General features: G+C 40.0%; 1 protein-coding gene and 1 long non-coding RNA gene across 4 annotated transcripts in view; one reads left to right on the plus strand and one right to left on the minus strand.

Moving 5' to 3' along the window:
• si:dkeyp-4c4.1 overlaps window positions 1–20,631 on the plus strand; it is a 37,915-nt gene extending 17,284 nt beyond the window's left edge. For all 3 annotated transcript variants that reach the window (XR_012401636.1, XM_073946652.1, XM_073946651.1), the window contains 3 exons: window positions 178–351; window positions 19,199–19,245; window positions 19,324–20,631. Coding sequence is in view for 2 of the 3 variants with exons in the window: in XM_073946652.1 (XP_073802753.1) it covers window positions 178–351; window positions 19,199–19,245; window positions 19,324–19,847 (745 nt within the window). In the remaining variant the exon portion in view is untranslated. The remainder of the gene's footprint in view (window positions 1–177; window positions 352–19,198; window positions 19,246–19,323) is intronic.
• LOC141381752 (uncharacterized) overlaps window positions 1–24,287 on the minus strand; it is a 537,547-nt gene that overhangs the window by 454,068 nt on the left and 59,192 nt on the right. The window lies entirely within an intron of this gene.

Genomic DNA, 24,287 nt, shown 5'->3' on the forward strand with positions numbered 1-24,287 from the left:
TCAACATGATTATAAAAGTGTTATGACAGTCTTATGAACACCCCTTCAAATAAAGTGTTTCCACTTTTGCTTTTGTGACTGAAACTAGAGCAAATATCAGCTTCTGCACAGATGACTGTGTGTTAGTGACGTCTGGCAGACTAATGTGACGTGGACTGTTTGTGTGTGTGTTTGTAGATTGTCTGGCTGTATGGTGACAGAGGAAGGCTGTGGTTTTCTGTCTTCAGCTCTGACTTCAAACCCCTCACACCTGAGAGAGCTGGATCTGAGCTACAATCATCCAGGAGATTCAGGAGTCAAGCTGCTCTCTGAACAACTGGAGGATCCAAACTACACACTGGACAAACTCAAGTATGTGGAACATATACATGTTTTTGTTTTAGTGATTTCTGCGTAGATGTAACGCTTCTCTTCCCGATGACACTCAAATCACGTACACAAAGAACTGTTTATTCTGTAACAGAACTAGATATCCTCTGTCAACAGTATTAATTTAAACTTGCATCACCTCTCTGCATTCAGCAACCATTTCTGTGTAGCCACAAAGTCATTTTAACAAAACATTATTTATATACAAAAGTTCAACATACCTGTAACAGAAATATATATCCTCTGGCAACAGTATGCATTTAAACATGCATCTAAAAACCCAAACAAAAAGAAATAATTCACCCCTGCTCATATTAATGTTGTCTTTTCAGCTACACATAGCATGAGCAATTTAAACCACACAAAGTAGGTCACAAACGGCAATCAGGATAGATTTGATACAAAACATCACTTAATGTTCATTTGGGGCTTGTATGTGTTATTAACAAGTGTTACAATACTCAATTTGTAACATTTCGCTGGAGCACATTTTACCTACCGGTCCGTGTACGTTTTGTTCATTTGTTTTCCATTTTCAAACGGAATAAAGAAAATGGAGAAAACGGCCGTTTTTCCGTTTTTCTTTTGCTCACGAGAAAACGAAAAAACGAGATTTTGGCTGGATTTTCGTTTTTTGGTTTAGGGTAGGAAAACGATTATACAAATTTTAAATGTATAATGTTTTTTAATATTTATGGATTATATAAAATATATAGTTTATATAAATGTGCTTTTATCATTCAAGGATCATAATGCGTTGCATATTCTTCTTATTCTTCATTAGGCTTGATCCGTAAATTGTGTATTTTATAAACTGGTCGTTTATAAGGACTAAGCTAGCATAGGCATATAGTGCGCTTATTTCTGCACGCATCGCGCACTTTACCGAATTACCTTTTTTTTTTTTTTTTATGCAGTAAATGCATCTGGCAGCACCAAAAAGAACAAATGTCAAGTTATTAGCGCAGCACAGACAGCTAGCTCGTCTGTTAGTATGAATCAGGGGTTTTCAAACTATTCATTGCACATCCACCGATCCTATTGTATTTTATTTAGGATAAACCACTTATTTAAAATATTCCGCAGCCTTCCATGGCAAGGCATGCATATATATATAAAAATGCCACAATAATAACAGCAACAGATAACAAAAAAGTAAGACAGACCTACTTTGGTGATCTTAAAGAGTGTTATCATGGGTTACCTGCATACTCTCCAAAACACTGAATTATAATGTCATAATATTTAATAATTTAATAATTATTATTAAAATAAACACCTGACCTACATTTAATAAACACTTTTTTTAATTTGACATATTCTATTAATTTGAAGTTTAAAGTTTAAGTTAAATCATTTAAGTTAATAACAAAGTAAATAATAATATTAATAATGATAATAATAATAAAAATAATAATAATTAATTATTATTTTATACAGAGTATTATTTAGGCCTACAATAGCCCTGAAACCATCATGTAAACCAGGTGCTGCTCGAAAATGGCTATCTTTGCTCAGCATCAGGTGCACAGCAGCAAGAAGCTTGGCAGTGAACTATGATTTTAATGACAAACGTCTAAGAATACTGCTAATTTACGTTTTTATTTAATTTATACATACGCAATGAATGTAAGCCTGCTAACTGTGTGTGGTTCAAATGATAGAATATGTAAAAAAGTTTATATATAGGCTAATCAATAATAAATAAAAGCCTGCGTGTAAGGCTTTTATTTTGAGGGCGAACGTGAAAGTGGGCGTTTCAGCACGCCTACATGTGTAAAATTAATTTTAAAGTCGTTTATCCGTTTTCCTACCCTAAACCAAAAAAACGAAAATCCAGCCAAAATCTTGTTTTCTCGTGAGCAAAATAAAACGGGAAAACGGCCATTTTCTCCATTTCCTTTATTCTGTTTGAAAATGGAAAACAAATGAACAAAACGTACACGGACCCCTACCCCCACTCTGTATTCAGCAACTATTTTAGCTTTGCAGGTGAAAGGTGAAAGAACCACACACTGTTGCCACAAGAGGTCTCCTAAAAACCACAAAATAAACAAAATAACACTTTTTGGTGAAGGACAATTAAACATTATTTTAACTGTGTTACATCAAGACAAATAGCGAATAATCTGGTGTATATTTCTAGATTCTAGATAGTCTTAGAGTTTAACACTGTTCGGTTGTTTTCATCTACTCTAGGGTGATTTTGAGTTTTACTTTGGCCATTTAATGAAAATTCTTATTTTGACATAAATTTAAAAAAATTGCTTTAAAATAAAGAAAAACTCAACAATACACTCTGGACTAGTGATCTGTGCGGGACTAGATTTTTAATCCCACTCCCGCTTATATCCAGCATTTGTTGTTCCGCTGCGCAACCAGCAAAGCAACCAAGTGACACACAGACAGCATCACATTCTCTCTCATTCACACACATACACACACATGGACAGCACAGCTCTCTCTCTCATTCAGACACACAAACAGCCACAAACGAGCTAAACACAGCATCTGTCGGGGTTGGTGAGGGGAAATGGGGAAAAAGGAGCAAGGACTCAAATGCAGGGAAACGGGAATTTATTAAATAATAAAAATAAAATGCAAAATAAACTACCCCGAGGGGGAAAACATTAACAAAACAAATACATACACAAACAAACTGGACTGGGCAGGCTGGCAAGGATCAGGACTGGAAACACGACAGGACAAGATTTCAAATGACGACATGTGATGACGAACTGGCACAGGACAGCAGACATGAGGGGTTTATAAACTGTAGGAAATTAACAATCAAACAGATGAACATAATTAACTAATAATAGGTTAACAAGGAGGGTGGGACTAGACAATAGACGGGAGAGCACATGACACAAAGAGACGACACACGCCATGCGCTCACTTAAAACAAGACTAGAACACGCACCCAATGAGGTAACTCATTAACCGTGTGTTCATAACAACACAAGCACGCGATTCATGTAAACACACACCACTTGCTAAACACAACACCAACAGAAGACTGAACGCAAGAAAGGAGTACACGAATGAAAACACTCACCGTGCACTTGCACACGCAGCATGCATGTTTCATCCCAGTGCCGACCAAAACCGAAACCAACTAGACTGAGACGCTGGGAATGAAACACCACGCTGCAGACAGACGAACACTAACACGAGTACAAGAGCGAGAGCGTCCGAGGCACGCAGAGCCCGCGCGGCCGCATCATGCGGGAGCGCACACTCTGCGTACACCCACGACGGCGTGCGCACTCACAGAGACACACAATGACAGAAACTGGACAAGACAGAACTAGTGTCCGAGCTCTGCCACCAAAACAAGAATTTACAAGACTAGAGTGGCAGAACCCTGACAGCATCACGCTCTCTCATTCACACACATACATACGCATGCTTGCTCGGGAGTCGGGAGCAAAATTGTTAGACCGCCCACTCCTGTTCAAGTAACTCCAGTTACCTGGTCGGGTCCCACGGCTCCCGCAATACAGCCTTAGGAATGCAGACCTCTACTCTGGGCAAACTTACTACCCTTTCATTGTGTTGGAGATGAAAACATTCACTAAATTAAACTGCTGTAAAAATGCATCAGAAATGTATTTATTATTTTTTTGTGTAAATCTGTTAATCGACATCAGTCCTGAACTAATGAAGAGTTTTTAGAAATTTACAGGATTTTAACTCTTTCTTTGCCTGGATTTATTTAACCTTTAATCAAAGTGTTGGGCGTGAAAGATTAGCAACAACACTGGCTTTAATGCATTGTCAGTTCTTGTGCAGCATCAGATTTTTTTCTCTCTATTTTTTAATGAATCTTCAATATGACTCGGGAACTACGAGTCCTCTTAGGGAGTAATTCGTTTATCCGCGACTGCGCCAATTTGTGCAGATGGTATAATTAATTACAACTCTTCATCACATTTCGAGTTGTTCATCGCGGAAAGGCAGAAGCCAATCATATGCGTTTAGAGCCAGATAAAGATTTGATCTGTTCATCTCTCGAGTCCCCTTCATTTTGTCACGTAAGTAACGAATGACTCAAAACTTGAAAGGTGAACTAATTATCATGGCTCCTATCGGCTCAGACTGTGTACATTGGTTAAGATTATATGTGACTGCCAGTGTAACGTGAACGAACCCCTGACATTAGAAGACATGAAGAGGTGAGCTGAGCAAAGAGACAAAACTTGCCTTCATTGAAAAAAGAGCAGGTAAACATTGAAATATTATTTTCTCCTTCTTATAATATCGTATTTATGACTTATTTGTCTTGCATTCAACCTTTTGGGCTAGTTGTAGCAGTGTTTGAAAGCAATTCGTAATTTTAATAATATTTTGGAAAATTGAACGAAATGACTCGAAAAAAGATTTGTTCATCTTGATGAACGAGACTTAAAGATCCGAGTCAGTAAAATGATCCGAACTTCCCATCACTACCTTGCATACTGTAAAAAAAATAAATAAATCTGTTAAATTTACAGAATAATACTGGCAGCTGTGATTGCCAGGATTTTTCCTGTAAAAAATACAGAAGTTTTACAGAACAAAAATATAGAACTGTTAAAATTTACAGAAATTAACCATATTTCATCAACTGATGCAATGTTCAGTTCACAAAAACGTAGCTTAGTGCACAAAATGTAGTAATTAAATGCATTAACGTGTGTTTAAAATTAGCAAACATATTTATACTGCATTATTAACTACACAGTTACCTTTAACCATAAGCAGATGCAGCATAACATCAGATACTCTTTATCTTGGACTTGCACACACTATCCTCCAAAATGGTGACACAAAAAATGTTTAACAGTGTTTAGCAGTTTTTTTTCTTTCTTAATTTTAAGGTAAAATACCGGTAGCTGTGGTTGCCAGTAATCTACTGTTTTTAACATTTTACTTTCGGAAATTCAGTTTATAGAATATTTCTGTTACAAAACATTCCACAGTCTGTATTTTTCATCAAACCCATTTAACCCCTTAAATCCCAGAGTAAAATCCTCACTAAAGAAGGTTGAACACTCTGGCAATGATGAAGTTAATGAAACTATTAAGTGTCTATTTAAAGGAAGATTGAGAATTATAGATGAACAACTGTTAACAGCAGAATCACTGAAGAAAATAAAACAGAAAAAACACAGCCAAAACCAAAGATTAAATCAACTATGAATATAACTCGAAATAAAAAGAATAATTAATAAAAATAATTACACAATAAAAAATGTTATTTCTCAAGATCTCACAACTCCACAAACATCAGGGGCCTCATGTACGAAGACTTATCATACTAAAACATTGCGTACTGAACAACACTACGTAGCTGTAAATGCGCATACGCATAAAAAAATTCAGGGGCCTCATGTATCAACGCTGCGTACGCACAAAAATTTTGTGTACGCCAGGTTTCACGCTCAGAATCGCTCATGTTTGAATTTACTATCAATGAACTGAACGTGGGAATGTGCGCAGCTTCACGCCAGCTTTCTGGCTGGCGTACGCACATTTTTTGTGCGTGTCTGTTTTATTTCCATTGGCGACTCCTAGAGGCAGTTGTGTTAAATTCCTCTCTACAAAGTGTCTGAGCCTTGCAATGGCAGCTGTATGAGACTGGTTCATCTAGCAGGTATATAAGGTTTCCATACCATACAGTTGAGCAGCTAAACATTAAAGCACAATTTGCAGCGGTTGCCTGTTTTCTCAATGTAATGGGAGCGATCTACTGCACGCACATTACTATAAAGACACTATCTGAAGATGAATTTGCATGCGCGAATCAGAAACATTTCCATTCAATAAATGTGCAAATAAAATATGATGCACAAACTTATTGATGATTCCTACTTGTCTTTCTCGTGATAAATAGTAGGCAAAATCTGATATGTAGCGGGGAAAAAAAAGAAGAAGAGTTCATCAGACGCTGCATTCGAGCCGAGTTCATGCTCGAATGTGTCAATTCATGATCACATGCATCTTACGAGCTGCGCCACTGAGACTGTTAAGGGTGCTGCAACATTTTACAGATATAAACCACACAATTTCTTTTTTAATGCACTCAGTGCGATGTTCAGACCCAACTGTGTTACCCACATCAGCCAAACTCTCCCACTCTATTTTTTTTTTCTTTTGTTGTTAATTCCGGAGAACAAACTTGCAAATAACAGCGCTTTTCTACAGTCTACCTCCGAAAGGAGCACCTCCATCTCACATTCTGTTCAAAGTTTCTCTTTTTTCTTGCTTTTGCCTTTGCTTTTTCGTTGGGTTTTGCCAAAGTAGAGTCATTAGAATATTCATACGGTGGAGGAGGCAGGGAGGGGTTTTGTGCTCGTGCATGTTGCGCCCAGTTTCACGTTCATTCGTATGTACAAAAGAATATGCGTGAGATTAGGCGTACTCAGTGTTTCATACATCTGAATTTTTTTCTGCGTTTGCACATTTACAGCTTTGTGCGTACGCAATGTTTTAGTAAGATTTCCACGCAAGTCTTCGTACATGAGGCCCCAGATGTATGAAACACTGCATACGCCGAATCTCACACATATTCTTTGTACATCTGGGGTCCGTTCTTCGTACCTCGCTTAAAGGATCTAAGATGATTTGGCAGATCCTGGATCTTTTAATCTTGATAACTGATCTCTCGCTAATTTGGTTCTTCAAACAAGTTCGCGAATCAGATTAGAATGTCTGGATGAACTGATCTGAGATCGCTGCGTGTGTTGTGAAGGACAGATCTATCGATCCTCGAAATCATGATCAGCAATGCAACGATTGGCTGACGGCACAGCAGCGTAATGACATCATCTGATTAATATTCAATTATCCATGTGAGCAAAATTACATCAAATCAGCAGTAAACGGTTTAAATATGACACGCAATAACCTTCCACATTTGTTGTGAGCTGCAGGCTTTACACTTTCATGTGTCAAGAGTATTCATCATGTGTTTCAATGATTATCAATGTATTTAGTTCTACATTTAGAAAAGATTTTCTTTATTATAGTAGCTGTTTTTTAATCGGTGTAAAGAATAACTGTATGTTTACAAAAGCATTTTGATATTGGTAAAGGTGTCTGCAACTATTGTGAAGCATCAAATCACTGGCATATTAACTGTCAAAACATGTTTATAACTGCTGAAATGTATTATTGCTTTACAAAAAGTCACATATTGTGCATTTCTATTATACACAATTTGTACTAAGCGATCTAAAAAGTTCATATCAATAAGTTTTCTCTGTGCAGCACCAGGTGGCAGTCTTTGTACTTCATTTCGAGAGTGCAGATTGCATACGATTTATTAATATGTATAACTTTATTTATTTTATTAATAACTATAACTTTATATATATATATATATATATATATATATATATATATATATATATATATATATATATATATATATATATATATAGTTCAAAAAAATATTTACTCTTTTCCCAAGTGTATATAACTACTACTGTAAGAAAATATCAGAATTCGGTACATACTTTCTGTATATCTTTGCTTGAACTGAGCCGATCTAATCCTGTTTATAAGAATTGAACCTGCTCCCGATCAGGTTTAACCTAGCAGAACTGTTGCTATGACAACTCTTGGATCAGCTTTGAAGAACGAAACGATCCTGGATCGTGTCAAATCGTCAATATCCAAATCCAGCTAACTGAGTAATCCACGTACGAAGAACGGACCCCTGAATGAACGTAAAACTGAGCGCAACATGCATGAGCTCAAAACCCCTCCCTGCCTCCTCCCCTGTATGAATATGCTAATGACTCTACTTGGGCAAAACCCAACGAAAAAGCAAAGGCAAAAGCAAGCAAAAAGAGAAACTTTAAACAGAATGTGAATTGGAGGTGCTGCTTTCAGAGGTAAACGGATTTGTATGCAAGTCTGTCCTCTGGAATTAATAACAAAAGAAAAAAATAGAGTGGGGAGAGTTTAGCTGATGCGGTTAACACAATTGGGTCTGAACATTGCACTGAGTGGATTAAAAAAGAAATAATGAGATCTAAAGGTGTAAAATTTTCTAGCATCTTTAACAGCCTGAGTGGCATAGCTCGTTAAATCCCTGGCAACATGTTTTGACATGTTCGAGCATGAACTCTGTTCGAATACAGCGTCTGATGAACTTAATTTCCCCCCCTCCCGCTACATATCAGATTTTGCCTTTACTCTTCATCATGAGAAAGACAAGTAGGAATCATTATTAAGTCTGTGCATCATATTTTATTTGCACATTTATTGAATGGAAATGTTTCTGATTCACGTATGCCAGTTCATCCTCAGATGGTGCCTTTATAGCAATGTGTGTGCAGTAGATTGCTCCGATTACATTGGGAAAACCGGCGATCGCTGCAAATTGCGCTTTAACGTTTGGCTGGTCAACTGCATGGTATGGAAACCTTATATACTAGACATGTGGATGAACCCATCTCATACAGCTAAGAAGACACTTTGTAGAGAGCAATTTAACACAACCGCTTCTAGGAGTCGCCAATGAAAATAAAACAGACACACACAAAAAATGTGCAGCCATGAAGTTGGCGTGAAGCTGCGCACATTCCCACATTCATTTCATGTTAGTAAATCCAAACGTGAGCGATTCTGAGCGTGAAACCTGGCGTACGCAAATTTTTTGGCGTACGCAGCGTTAATACATGAGGTCCCAAGAGCTTCACTTAATACTGACCTTGACTTTATTTCGGTCATGTGAACAATAGCTCTTGATGAAATTTCTGTTGTTCAATTGAAGTCACCATGATGGAGGTCAAGATCTGATTTAGTTGGGCTGTCGTTATTTTAGTTGCTTTAATTAATTGTGTTAATCACACTATTTATATAGCATGATAAGCCAAAAGAAAACTTGAGAATAAGTCTGATGATATTAGCTATATCAAAGCCACTGTAAAATTCTATATTTAATGCTTAGTTTATTCTCCACAAATAAACATGTAGCAAATTATAATAATAATGTAGATTAACTTGAACGCATATCTACATCAATAATCTGTAACAAATTATGATGTAGATAAAAAAGCTCGCATATCTACACCATTATTACTGTAAAAATACATATTTAATGCTTTGTTTATTCTCCACCAATAAACATGTAGCAAATTATAACAATAATGTAGATTAACTTGCACGCATATCTACACTAATAATCTGTAACAAATTATAATGTAGATGTTATGTATTTGTGTTATTTGTGCTCTGTTTCTCTGTGTTTTTTTCCTTCTCTCTCTTTCTCTCTCTCGCTCTGTTCTCACATATCTGCTCTCATGTACTCTCAGGTTCCATTCATTCGTCCATTCAGCTGTCAGTCATTCCTCCCTGGTTACGTCACACTTACGTCACATCCAATAAGCAAAGACCACCCGTCATAAAAGCGCACGTCAGACCACTCGCAAGTCCCTTTCTTGCGTTTTTCTCTTTCTCTGCTTTTGCCGCTTGTTTGTATTTATTGCGTGCATGTAGAAAACCTTGTCTAACTGTGTATTTTGTTGTTGCTCGTTTCTGTGTGCACGTTATCCGTCCGTTATTCGTACATCATTCTTAGTTTACGTTGTTTACGAGGCTTGGACGAAGCGGACAGGTAAGAAGGTCACATGACATACATATTGCAACACTTAGGACTATTCTGCTGTTTAGTAGATTAGGTTATGGGCGAGCGCCACCCCTTGTACTTTTTGAATAGCTAGATAGAGTAGATAGTTAGGACTCGGAAGATCTTCGTGTGTTAATTATACTGTTTTCACATAGTTAGCTAGATGCTTCTGGGGAGTTCGATTTAGTTTGGGTTTTGTTCTTTTCATTTCTTTAGCGCCTCCTGCGTCCCTTCTGCCAGCTCTCTTGTTTTTTCCCGTCTTTATTTGTCTCAGTGTTGTATATATTGTAAATAGTATATATCTTTGCCTTACTTACTTTTTCTTTTCTTTTTTTGATTAATTTATTGTTGTTCACTTTTGGGAATTGTAAATAAAAATGTAAATGTAATTGGGAAATCTAAATAAAATCAGGGGTTTGTAACAGTAGATTAAAGTGCTCGCATATCTACACCATTATTACTGTAGTAAATTAGCTTAAGGTTATTCTTCCAGCGCCTTTCCCGCTGTTATAATGTTGTGAGTTATGATTTAGATTTCAGTGCTCGCGTACCTTCTGGACCATTATATATCTAGCGGACTAGCTTAACGGGAGGAAGATTCATTTGAACGGGGCTTCAAATGAATCGACTCTTTAGATCCGAACAAACAAATCATCCAGCGATGCTATCAAAATAGACACCCATAAAGTTTGAGCAGGGTAACAAGATCAAAGTTTAAGACATTAGATTCATTAATATACACAGGCACCTTTCTTTATACAAAATTAAACTTTATTGACTACTCTAACAGAAACTAACACCTAACACAAACACACATTAATACAAGCATAGGGAAGAGTAATGAACGTGAAGACGTTGAGAGTGACTCTGAGTTTGTAAGAACAAACCAAGCAAACCAAACGTAATCAAATTCAATATAACCCTTCTATTGTCTTTTTAGGGTTGAATTTAGTTCACACCAGTTTAGATGTTGGAAGAGAGTCGATACTTGCGGTCTGTTCTCACGAGGGTTGTAGTGGGGGAGTCGGTGTTCCAAGCTGAAGCACCAAAAGGATTCTGGGCGGTAAAATGTCCGAGCTGTGCGATTAATCCTTTTCTGTCTGGGTTTCCGCCTGCTTTCTTAGAGGTTTCAATGCTTAGGTCTCGTTCTTAGGTTTCTGAAGAAGTTGCAGAGAGTTTGAAGAAAAGTTTCAAAACAGAGGGCTTTAGAGCAGAGAGGTGGTTGCTCTGGAGCCGGGAGAGAGAGAGAGCTTGGTCTTGGAGCCAGGAGAGAGAGAGGCAAAGTTTAGATTGGTCCTAAGCTTTATAGGGCGGGTTCGGATCCACCCTCCATGGAAAGTTGACTAATTAGAAGCTAACTTCCTGGAATAATAAGTTTGTCCGAGGCAGCAGAATTTGCATAGGCAAATTTTATGCAAATCGGGACAGAAATGTTAAAGTCTCTAAAAATTTCAATATGTTGCACTTATATTAAAATAAAACATCAACGATCAGTTAGTACAACGAGTGAGCTTTTCGAAAAGTCTAAACACGAACAGTATAAGAACTTGTTTAGCTTCGGTACAGTTAAACATTATATGCAGAGGTATTAAAACCAAACATATTAATACAGGAGAAAGGGAAACTTTGCAAAACACATGATTACACAAAGAGAGTAAAGTTTATATGAAAACATCCGTCTTAAGCAAGCAGCTCGAGGAGTCTTGAACCGTTTAATGCTGCATTCAATGCTGCATGGCACATTCCTTTTGGGTCATAAATACCTTGGAATCGTGTTTCGAGTTTTCTCTGGGCAAAGTTGGCTCGGTTGTGGGATAAAAACAAAAAAGTTATGTGTCTGGTCGGCCATATTTGTTACACCACCCTCACCTGCTTATGTTCTTATTCAATATCATGTTAGTTGTGTGTGACAAAAGAATAACACATAAATAGCCGCATTTCCACTATCGGGCCAGTGCGAGCCAGGGCTTTTATCGGGCCGGGCCAGGGCCAATCACCCGGGAGGTTGAGAAATGAGGCCGAAATCATGTCGCGTTTCCACTGTCGGGTTAGTAGCTCGCAGCGCGTCACACAAACACCGCCCCTAGAAAGCCCCCTGAATCAAACGTCACACAATCCGCCCACTTCAGCAGGAATTAGGTAGATAAAGCACACCATGGAGTCATCACGAAACGAAACCATTAAATTGAAGACAACCGAAACAAACAAATGACACATTACTGTACAGCAGCACATTATATATCTATACGCACAGGCCTGTGTATTACCATTCATTACATTTGTTTACTCACCGACCGACTGTTCGCATTGTGCATCGAGTGCTCTCGCCACTAACGGAGGGACCCAACACAGTGAGCACACCCATCCATAATATAAAGCCACAGAAATTCTCCGTTATAGCTCGGTATGAAATGTATATTATAACATCATTGTTTTGATAGACGTCATGTTAAGTGTTTCAGCACAAGCGCGAGTAACCTAATAAAAGATAAATTTAATAAAAAGCCATATTTGTTAAACTTATAAATTTGACCACGTCATATAAAAACACTTAAACACATAAACACTTGTTTGAGGATATAGAACAATTTTTGTGTTTGGACTTTCCGCCAATGCGTTTAAAGACGCGAGCGCTGCGCAGGACTTGGTGACAGAAAAAAAAGGTAGGCTAGATTCTGCTTTCACTCACCCAAAAAATGCTCTGTTTGCAGGATTTGATTAATATCATCGCATCCAAATATTTTAGAAATAATATTTCAAACCTTCTTTCGTGTTTATTGTTTTTAGAAAACATCTAAACTTTTTTTATTAGATAGGTCTTTCTAAAATTATATATATATATATATATATATATATATATATATATATATATATATATATATATATGACTTTAAAACAGTTTGATTTATGTATTGTATATAGACTACCCACCTTGTTATAGTTAGCTTTTGTTTATTTTATATTGGTTTATTTATTTAATGCGATTTTATTATATCCGATTTTTGTAATTCTATAAATTTATAGCTTAGGCTATTTTATCAAGATATGACACTATATTGTTTTAAAGTCTACGAAAATGGACACATAATTTGTAAAGTTTTATGTCTTTCTGTTGTATTCATATTGTGTAATATCTCCAAAATAAATTAAAAAGAAAAAAGCCGCTCGCGGCATCAACAGAGCTATGAAGGGAGCGCTCTTGCTCGGTCTCACACACACATACAGGCATCTAAACGCGCACAAACACACCTTTTAAACTTGACAAAAACTCTCGAAAATCTTTATCATCTGCTGTGTTTTTAATATGGTGTATTGATTATTATGCGTTATTGAAACGCATACAATGCGTTGTTCAAGGAGGATGCAGCAAAGAACGTCACTATAAATTAAAACTACTTTATTATTTTATGCAGCAGCCTTACATTTAAAAGGGAAACATAAGGGCAATTATAAGCAAAAATACCTCAGCCTATAAGGCTAGATGTTTTCTGTCACATCCGTCAGTGACCACCTGAGGGCGCTGTAGTGCACTAGGACTTGTAGGCACTGCAGCGCTCCAATAAAGAACTACATTCTCATACATCCCACGCGCATACACCGGAACACTTACACTGACCCGTCATCTCATCTGTTCTGTGTTACTGTTGATTATCTGGACTATATATTCTACCATTACACCTTTGTTTGTCATCGCGTCGTTTGTCCTTCTTGTCTTTCCTGCCGCAGTTTTCCCAGTAAGTCTGATATTCGAGTTTTGATTCTTGAGCCTTGTCTCTGTTTTTTGTTTCTTGTTTTGTTATTTATTTTGTACTTTGAGCACCTTGTTTAACTGTTGATGCGCACTGTAAATAAACCGCACTTGGATCCGCACCTTTCTGTTTTTTGTTTCTTGTTTTGATCACGCCAAACGTGACAGAACGACACGATCACTTATGGATCCAGTGGATAACAGTATAATGCGCCTAAAACAAGGTAATCGCTCTATTGAGCGATATATCAAGGACTTTTTGGAGCTAGCCCCGAAGAGCTCTCATAGTGACTTGTTATTAATGATGTTTTTTCGGGGAGGACTTTTTGATCCAGTTCGTTCCCTCATGCCACCGTACGAGGATGACTGGAACCTTTATCGCTGGCTCCCCCCTCTCTGTTGCCCTGAGGGAGGAGAACCCTCAGGAGGGAGGCCTGAGCGGAGGGCAACCGAGAGGGATATTTTCAGGGCCAGCCGATTTAACAAAGGGAAAGAGGAGAGAGGCTGGACTGGAGTTGCGCCCTTATCCGCGTCGGGCTGTCCGAAGATCACCTTTTTCTGAGCCTCTGGAGAGCCTGCTAGAACTGTGTGGAACCCCAGTGTCTGCTCCAGTCCCACAATGCCCGCCAGTGTCGGCTCCAGCTCTAGAGCAAGCTCCTTCTCCTGTTAACTATGCTCTCCCTTCTCAAACCACCAGACGGAGGAGGCGTAGGAACAGGACTGCTCACGCCCCAGAGCGCCCGCCAGTGTCGGCTCCAGCCCCAGAGCGCCCGCCAGTGTCGGCTCCAGTCCCAGAGCGCCCGCCAGTGTCGGCTCCAGCCCCAGAGCGCCCGCAAGTGTCGGCTCCAGCCCCAGAGCGCCCGCCAGTGTCGGCTCCAGCCCCAGAGCGCCCGCCAGTGTCGGCTCCAGCCCCAGAGCGCCCGCCAGTGTCGGCTCCAGCCCCAGAGCGCAGTACAATGCCAGTTCTAGTCCGGCTCCTGGCTTTACCGGCACCACCCAGGGTCCTCGCCCTGCCTGCCCAAGCCCGGCTCCTCGCCCTGCCGGCCCCAGCCCGGCTCCTCGCCCTGCCGGCCCCAGCCCGGCTCCTGGCATTACCAACGCCATCCAGACGTCTTGCCCTGCCGGCACCCCCCAGACGTCTTGCCCTGCCGGCCCCAGTCCGGCTCCATGCCCTGCCGGTTCCAGTCCAGCTGCCTCCTGTCCCCCCGGCTCCAGTCCAGCTGCCTCCAGTTCCGCCGGCTCCAGTCCAGCTGCCTCCAATTCCGCCGGCTCCAGTCCAGCTTCCTCCAGTCTCGCCGGCTCCAGTCCAGCTGCCTCCAGTCTCGCCGGCTCCAGTCCAGCTGCCTCCAGTCTCGCCGGCTCCAGTCCAGCTGCCTCCAGTCTCGCCGGCTCCAGTCCAGCTGCCTCCAGTCTCGCCGGCTCCAGTCCAGCTGCCTCTAGTCTCGCCGGCTCCAGCCCAGCTGCCTCCAGTCTCGCCGGCTCCAGCCCAGCTGCCTCCAGTCCCGCCGGCTCCAGCCCAGCTGCCTCCAGTCCCGCCGGCTCCAGTCCAGCTGCCTCCAGTCCCGCCGGCTCCTGTCCAGTTGCCTCTCCACCCGGCTCTCCTAAGAACTCCTGCCTTGTGTTTCCTGCAGGATCATCCATGGATCATCCCTCCCGCCCCTCCCTGGTGGTCCTTCCCACTGTATGGGACGGATTCCCCGGCCGCACCATGGCTTCTTGCCGGGGCGCCTGAAGCACAGACTTGCCCTGATCTGGCCCTCCCATCCCTCCCTTTGTTCTTGCTCTGCTCTGCCACCCCCCCTTTCTGGGAGCGTCTGGAAGCCGCTTTTTAGAGAGGGGGTAATGTCACATCCGTCAGTGACCACCTGAGGGCGCTGTAGTGCACTAGGACTTGTAGGCACTGCAGCGCTCCAGTAAAGAACTACATTCTCATACATCCCACGCGCATACACCGGAACACTTACACTGACCCGTCATCTCATCTGTTCTGTGTTACTGTTGATTATCTGGACTATATATTCTACCATTACACCTTTGTTTGTCATCGCGTCGTTTGTCCTTCTTGTCTTTCCTGCCGCAGTTTTCCCAGTAAGTCTGATATTCGAGTTTTGATTCTTGAGCCTTGTCTTTGTTTTTTGTTTCTTGTTTTGTTATTTATTTGTACTTTGAGCACCTTGTTTAACTGTTGATGCACACTGTAAATAAACCGCACTTGGATCCGCACCTTTCTGTTTTTTGTTTCTTGTTTTGATCACGCCAAACGTGACAGTTTTCTTTCCCTTATTTATTTATTTATTTGTTTGGTGCATGAACTCGTGTGCGATCAGGAAAGTTTCTGCCTCTCTTTTCACTCCGCCCCGAAGCCGCAGCTAGCCCTCCTTGGCCCAAGGCATTCGACGGGCCGAAAAAGGCCCGATTAGGACCCGGAAGTTACAGTGGAAACACAACTGACCTTGGCTCACCCTGGCTCGCTTACTTTAGGCATGATAGCACAAACGCAACTAATGAAACCACTGGAGCTTTAGCAATCATTGTTTAACAGGCCTATAAACACCATTTACAATGAGAATGTTTGAACTATGGAAGAACTCAAAAACACACAGACATTAACAATTAGGGTGCTTTCACACCTACACTTTTGTTTCGGAACGTATCTCGTTTGCCCAGTTAGAGCGGTTCGATTGGCATATGTGAACAGGGCAATCGCGCTCTGTTCCGCGCCAAAGTAATCGCTCCGAGATCACTTGAATGAGGTGGTCTCGGCTCGATTGAAACGAACCCTGGAGCGGTTTGATTGCAGTGAGAAAGCAAACGATCCGAGCGCAGTTATATCACAGTGTTTTATGGATATGTAATAGGCTTACGGCTATATGAAGAGAGAATTATGAGTAGGGCGGGAAGTTTCGCGAGTCTCCGGATGCCCGCAAACGAGTGATGATCTCCCGGTAATCTCGCGTCTCTCTCCCAGTCCTCAAATAGGCATCGTCGCGCACCCTTCTCACCCCTCCCCACCGTGTCTCTCAGACACGTCACGCGCGCGCACCCTGTCAATCACCACCAAACCACCACCTCTCCTGACAGCTGAGCGGGACGCTGCAAAATAAACCCTGACACTCTGACCAATGTGAGGAGAGTTTACTCGCATGTGACATGTTTTAGTTCTTTTGTTCCGATTAGAAACTTTGCAGTGTGAAAGCGAACCGCTCCAAGACCAAAGAGCAACAATGTAACAATTGTAATCTCTGTTTTGGAACAACTGAATCGATTCACAGGTGTGAAAGCACTCTTAGTCTTTGAATCTCAATAATCGTGACAAACAAAAAATAAAAGTCAAATAAAAACAACCCAGAACAATTCAAAACACTCTTTTTATTGAAAATATACACTCTGTTGTATTAAAAATACCAGAGAAAATATCTCTGTTGAAATATTATACCCAAGAACAAGACAAAACTAAAGGCAGAGAAAGAAATTGTAAAAAAAACTTTAAGCTGTAAAATGGATTCATGCTGCAATGCATGCTGAGAGCTTTGTACTATGCTGGCACCCAGCATGCATTGCGGCATGAATGAATTATGCAGCATTTTTTCTTTATGCCACCATGGTTGAGGTTCATACCCTGATTCTTGATGCATGTGTGTCTGAATGTCGTGCTGGAGCTCTCAAGGTTTTGTGCACAAAACTCTAATTCTTATATATATATATATATATATATATATATATATATATATATATAATATTTTTTTTATTATTATTTCCTTCTTTAATTTTTGTTGATCCTCTATGTAAAGCTGCAGTATTGTACCAAAACTTATAAAAATATTGTTATTTATAATTATATTTGTAACAATTAAGCACATTTGTGTTTCATTCTGTGTCTTAGGCTGGTTCTTGCTGAAATGAAACATGCTCGTTGCATATGTGTGAGTGCACGGTGAGGTGTTTTCATCTATCTTGTACTCATGGTTTGCATCTGTTTATGTTGGTGTAGTGTAAGCATGTGTCTCTTTGTTTACATTGTGGTCGCATGCTTTTGTTAAGTGCTTCAGTATTGTGCTTGTCTTGTCATATGAACATGTGGTTAATGAGTTCTCTCATTGGCTGCGTATTCTAGTCTTGTTTATGTGCACGCATGGCTTGATGCGTGGGTGGAACTTGTTCAGAATTGACCAGTGCACTATAATAGAGCTTTCCTCACACTGTTTATTCCTTCAAAGTCCGTCCTTTCTTCATGTGGTATTGGTGTGCGTTACTAAACTCAGTAAGTAGCCATATTCCTTATCATTTTAGATATGTTTTATTGAGTGCAATTGTGTATTTTGCTTTAAATCGCCTCAGGAAAAATATTACATGTGTAAACATAACAGCAGAGATGCATACGTGCTAAACAACTAGTTGGGTTGTTTATAATTTGATTATTTGTTATTATCAACTTGTTGCTTGCCATGTGTTGCTGATGTAAGATTGTATTTAGTTTGATCGGAATATTTATATTGATTATAACGAGTGCACCTCACGTTATCACCGCACACACACACACACATATATATCTGATCTGACAGCCTTCACAGCAGAACGGAAGAGAGATGCGCCAGTCACTGAATCCAGCATAGGGGTTCTCAACTCACCTCCACAGTCTGTCTTTATATTATACACTGTGTTTGTGATAAAGTCATCTGTGCTCAATGCACAAGTTGTTGTATCAAAATCTGACTCCGAGGGCAAATCTGCACCAGTTGAGTGAAACTCACAGTGGTTTATCATTGTTACGAGCACAGTCAAAACATCAAATAAGGGAGAACACAAATGGATAAGTCTAAGGGTTTTATTAACTGAACAACCAACATAAGCAAAGTGTGGGAGAGAAAACACAATAAACTATGGCTGAACAGAAAAGGAGCACAACTCTGTGTCTGTGTCATCTATTAATGTAGAGTTGATGCTTAATGAATAATGAAATAACTATATGCTAATGTTTAATAAATAATGAAATAACTATGTGCTAATGCTTAATGAATAGTTGATAGTGTGCAGTTATTATAAAGTGTTACTAAATAACATATTTCTAGAAAATTCCAGTAAATGGTTGGAGGCCAGAGTGATTTACAGCAGGTAAGAAGGCTACTATAGCTCTAACTATACGCTATATAAAGCAGATATAGGCAACAGGCCTTGTCAAAAGCACACAGGAGTGTGCAGCTGCACATTTGCAGAGGGGTGTGCGGGTTCAAGCGTTGTTTCCTCATCAACATGTCGCAGCTCTGAACACAACTGATCCAGGATGAAGGAGAATATGATCACACCGAACATGTCAAGACACAACAAGACCATCTCACCTCACTGACAAAGACATCTCTGTCTGTGTGTGTGTGTGTGTGTGTGTGTGTGTGTGTGTGTGTGTGTGTGATATAAGCTGATGTTTGTTTACTGACTAAATGTCAGTCTCTTTGTGTTTACAGTCTGAATCATGGAGAAGAGATGAGGATTACAGCAGGACCACACAAATGTAGGACTACACCAACACATACATATACACACACACACACACAGCTGTGGTTATAAATGTGTGTGTTCTTGTGTTCAGATACCTGTTTTCTCACACTGGATCCAAACACAGCAAACACTCTTCTCATTCTGTCTGAGGAGAACAAAAAGGTGAAGCGTGTGAAGGAGAAACAGCCGTATCCTGATCATCCAGACAGATTTGATGTTCATCCTCAGGTGTTGTGCAGAGAGAGTGTGTGTGGACGCTGTTACTGGGAGATTGACTGGAGTGGAGATGTTGTGGAAATATCAGTGTTATATAAGAGCATCAGGAGGAAGGGAGATAGTGTTGAGTGTGTGTTTGGATGTAATGATCAGTCCTGGAGTTTGCGCTGCTCTTCCTCCAGTTTCTCATTCAGACACAATAACGAAGACACTGATGTCCGAGTGGAGCCGCTCAGCAGGAGAATAGGAGTGTTTGTGGATCACAGTGCAGGAACTCTGATCTTCTACAACATCTATAGAGACACAATGAGCCTCATCCACTCAGTCCAGACCACATTCACTGAGCCGCTCTGCCCTGGGTTTACTGTTTATTCTGGATCATCAGTGAAACTGAGCTGAAGACTGATGCGAGATTTACCCAGAATCCTCTACAGGAGCTGTCAGCAGCAGTGTGTGTGAAAGAGCACATGTGTTGTCTGCGCATGTGTTCACTGTTTTGTGTGTGTGTGTGAGAGAGAGAGACAGAGTGTGTCTGCGTGTGTGAGACAGATAGTGTATGTGTTTGTGTGTGTGAGAGAGAGAGAGCATGTGTGTTTGTGTGTGTGAGAGATTTTAATTTTTACAAAACTACATAGATTTTTCATATCACAAATTGTAACTTCTCAGCAAATTTAAAAGCAGCTTTCCTTCCTCCACAGTCCAGACAGCGTCCTTGTAACCCCACTGTTGTTCAAAGGTTTCAGCATCATTTATGGCCTTGTAATTCTTCAAATCTATTGTAATTCTGGACCTAACGGACGCTTTAAAAAACTCTAAATCTCTACCATGTACATGCACTCAGTGTAAGAAGAGTTTCAACAAATTATCAAACTTTAATAATCGCATGATGATCCACACTGGAGAGAGACCATTCACAAGCACTCAGTGTGGGAGGAGTTTCAACCAATCATCATCCCTTAATCGACACATGAGGGTCCACACAGGAGAGAAACCATTCATTTGCACTCAATGTGGGAGGAGTTTTAACAGCTGATCAAACCTTAATCAACACATGGGGGTGTATATCAGGGGTGTCAAACGTACGGGATCAGGCCTGCAAACAGGTTTAATCCTGCCCACGAGATGATTCTGTAAAGTATAACGACGAGTTGCAATTTTTCAATAAATGAAGCTGCTGTTCCAATTGTGTCCACTGGATGGCCAACTGCAAATGGTTAATTTCATCTGATAAAGCAGGGATTCTCAACCCGGTGAGCAGCGGCCCACTAGTGCAGACATTTCAAGTCTCCCGGAAGTTGCGGGAGTATCCCTGAAATGCATAGACACTCCCGGATGCCTGCAAATGAATGATAATCTCCCGGAAGTCGCGCGTCTCCTGCCCGGTCTTTAAATATGTTGCACACCCCTCTCTCCACTACTTGCTCTTCAGGTACGTCTCGCGCAACTCACCCCCACCGTTTTTAGGTACGTCGCGCGCAACTCACCCCCACCGCTCATCAAGTACGTCTCGCGCGCACACGCCCCCTTCACAGATGCATTTAAGCACCCACTAATCTGCAATCTCCCGCAAATCAACTCTGTATCCCCCGGAAATGACTTTTTCCAACTTGGGATGCCTGCTAGTGGGCCTCAGCGATCCAACAGGTGGGCTACAAGAACTTAAAATGAACTCGAAATATACTTAAATGTTTGGATTTGAATATGCTATGTTAAAATGAATGCAGTAATGCACTTTCTCCTGTTCTGTGATTGATTACTTCAAACTCAGCACAAAAACAGCCTCATGATCACGTCTGCAACTAGTAGGCAACATGTAAGTCTGTTCATTCACAAACTACTGTATGCGTGAAGTTAAAGACTCTCTTTGTGTATTATTGTGTGAACCAGGGGCGTTGCTAGGGTCGAAAGGGATAAGGGGCTTAGCCTCAAAGAAGTACCCCCCACTAATATACCCCCACTTTTATAAGGTGATCTACTCTAATGTTAATAATAGGATTCTAAATGGTTTAATAAGAAATAAAGGGTTTTTGAGTTTTTTAACAATAAATTGTGAAGCTTTGTGACTTGCAACACCAAAAAGGAAAAAAAAACACTGATAAATGAACCCATTTCTCATTTACTAGTCTGTTATGAGCCATATCAGACCTCTTAAGCATCTCATTTCCTGCTGTGCAGTTTCTGTTTCTTTTTTTAAAATGTAATTTTCTGCGTGTCTTCAAATCTGAAAATATGATTTATTTTATAGTGTGAGCTGTTATCCAATGTGATACAAAGCTACACATGTCAATTTGGATAGAGTAATTAAGGTGTAGTGTTGTCAAGATACTGGAATTTCTAAATTCAAAACCTTGAAAATATTGATATTCATTAGGCTATTATTTTGATATAATAACAATTGTATCAAAGCTAGTACAAAAAATATAAATAAGGATCTATATGCTAGAAAAATGCTTACTTCAAATTTTTCAAGAGTGAGATTTTTTTTAGTTTTCCTCAAAATAGGTTGTTGTGGGCATTGTAGCACTTTAAATACATAATGCCTGTTTCATTCATTCATTGAGCAGAAATTCCATATAGTAAATCCCTAATATGGATGAAGGCATCCAGCAATTGCTGTAGCTGAATGAAAATAAGATCTGAATAAACATGAAAAGGTTTTAATTGATCATTTACACGACTGTGACAATAAATGTTTCATACAGATGAAGTCAAAATTATTAGCCCCCCTTTGAATTTTAATTTTTTTTTAATATATTTTCCATATGATGTTTAACAGAGCAGGGGAATTTTCACAGTATGTCTGATAATATTTTTTCTTCTTGAGAAAGTCTTATTTGTTTTATTTCGGCTAGAATAAAAGTTGTTGTACATTTAAAAAAAACATTTTAGGGTCAAAATGATTAGCCCCTTTAAGCTATATATTCTAACCGATAGTCCACAAATCAAACCATCGTTATACAATGACTTGCCTAATTACCCTACTCTGCATTTAAAGCCTTTAAATGTCACTTTAAGCTGTATAGAAGTGTCATAAAAAATGTCTAGACAAATATAATTTACTTTCATCATGGCAAAGATAAAATAAATGAAGATAAAGATGAATGTGTTGAAAAAAAGCTCTGCGTTAAACAAAAAATGGGGGAAAAAAACAGAGTGGCTAATAATTCTGACTTCAACTGTATGTGTTCTTCCAGCCATCTTGGGTATTATCATAAGAAAGTCGATTTATAATCCGTTGCTAACTGACATAGCATGTTACAGTAGAATGTAGCTATACAATAATATGCTGGATGCATGTGATTTAACTATTACAGAAACATGTGACTGGCTATATCATATGAAGACAAATATGTCTAGATATCTATATCATATCTAGAAAGCTAGTACAATTTACGTTTTTTTGACTAATTTGCATGTATTTACATTGATATGATGCACATTTTATTGATTGCAGTTATTTTAATTCACCAAAACTACTCGCATTTTATACTGTGAAAACAAATATTAGGCTTCATCAGTAGTTAGTACTATTCAGTTTCGCAAAACAGTTGTATTATTACCTCATCAGCTTTAGCTCTTCAAAATAATGAATGAATGAAGTGCAGTGGCAGAATTTTTTTAAACCATGTGACAACAGAGCCACTCCCACCTGCCGGTAGAAACAGGAACTGCTGAACAGCTGATTAATTAATTACTAGACACATAAACGCTGCTTTAAAGGGCAGTTGAAAAATCTACTTTTTTAGACAGACGTGTGTAAGTAAAGTGTATAGACCCTCATATTGGGGTGATATAAACACACACAGTCCTTTTTTTCAATTTTACAACAAAAAAAATGGAGGACCAATTAGAGCGGTTTTCAGACAGACCGCAACTTTACGTAAGAGTGCAGTCCCCCAACCCACCAATATTGATTGACAGCCGCACGTCACGATCATACCTCAGTTTGTTGTTACACGTCCACCATTTTCAGCATGTGAGTCAAAGCGATATCACTAAAGGAACACCCTTGCTCTACTTTTTGATGAAAAGCTCATTGGGCTCAACACAAGATGAATATTCTCCACATTATCGCTGTAATCGGAATTATTGCTTGTACCTTTTGCGTGGTCAGCGGCTCTGCGTGGGTTTCTATTAGGGTGCACGTGGCGGAGCTTCAGGTCAGCAGCCCGGCGTGGGTTTCTGTCGGGGTGCACGCGGCTGATCTTCGGGTCAGTGGCTCAGCGCGGGTTTCTGTTGAAGTGCACGCGCCGGAGCTTCAGGTCAGCGGCTCGGCGTGGCATGGGTTTCTGTCGGGGGGCACGTGGCAGAGCTTCAGGTTAGCGCCACGGGTTTCTGTCGGGGTGCATGCGGTGGAGCTTCAGGTCAGCGGCTCGGCGCCATTGTGTTTGCCTGTCTGTTGCAAACACAGAGTGTGGGAGCTCTTGACTCCGCCCGCTTGTTACGTTGGGATGGAAGCCAAAACTGTGAAGCAACATGCCCCTAAAACAGCAAACTGTGTAAACGCCCCCAAAATGACACTTTTAACACATTATAATATGTTTTCTGAACTGTTTTTTGAACTGAACCTAAACTGGCACACTCAGAAGAACCATAATATTCATATTAAATCATAAAAAAAGGGGTAAACTATGTGCCCTTCACATGGAATGCGGGTGATGTGTGTGGTAATTTTAAGTGCTTAATAATAAATGTTATACAGCATATTTTTATTTAAGTGCAACATAAGCCAATCAAGAATGTTCAGAATCAATTATTCAGAGATACGTTTAAGAGTTAAGAGAATACCTGACCATGTAGAAATACTTTGCAGCATATAAGTCCTGATGCAGAGCTCAG

This window comes from Danio rerio, chromosome 4 (genome assembly GCF_049306965.1).
Source record: "Danio rerio strain Tuebingen ecotype United States chromosome 4, GRCz12tu, whole genome shotgun sequence".
NCBI classification, from domain to species: Eukaryota; Metazoa; Chordata; class Actinopteri; order Cypriniformes; family Danionidae; genus Danio; species Danio rerio.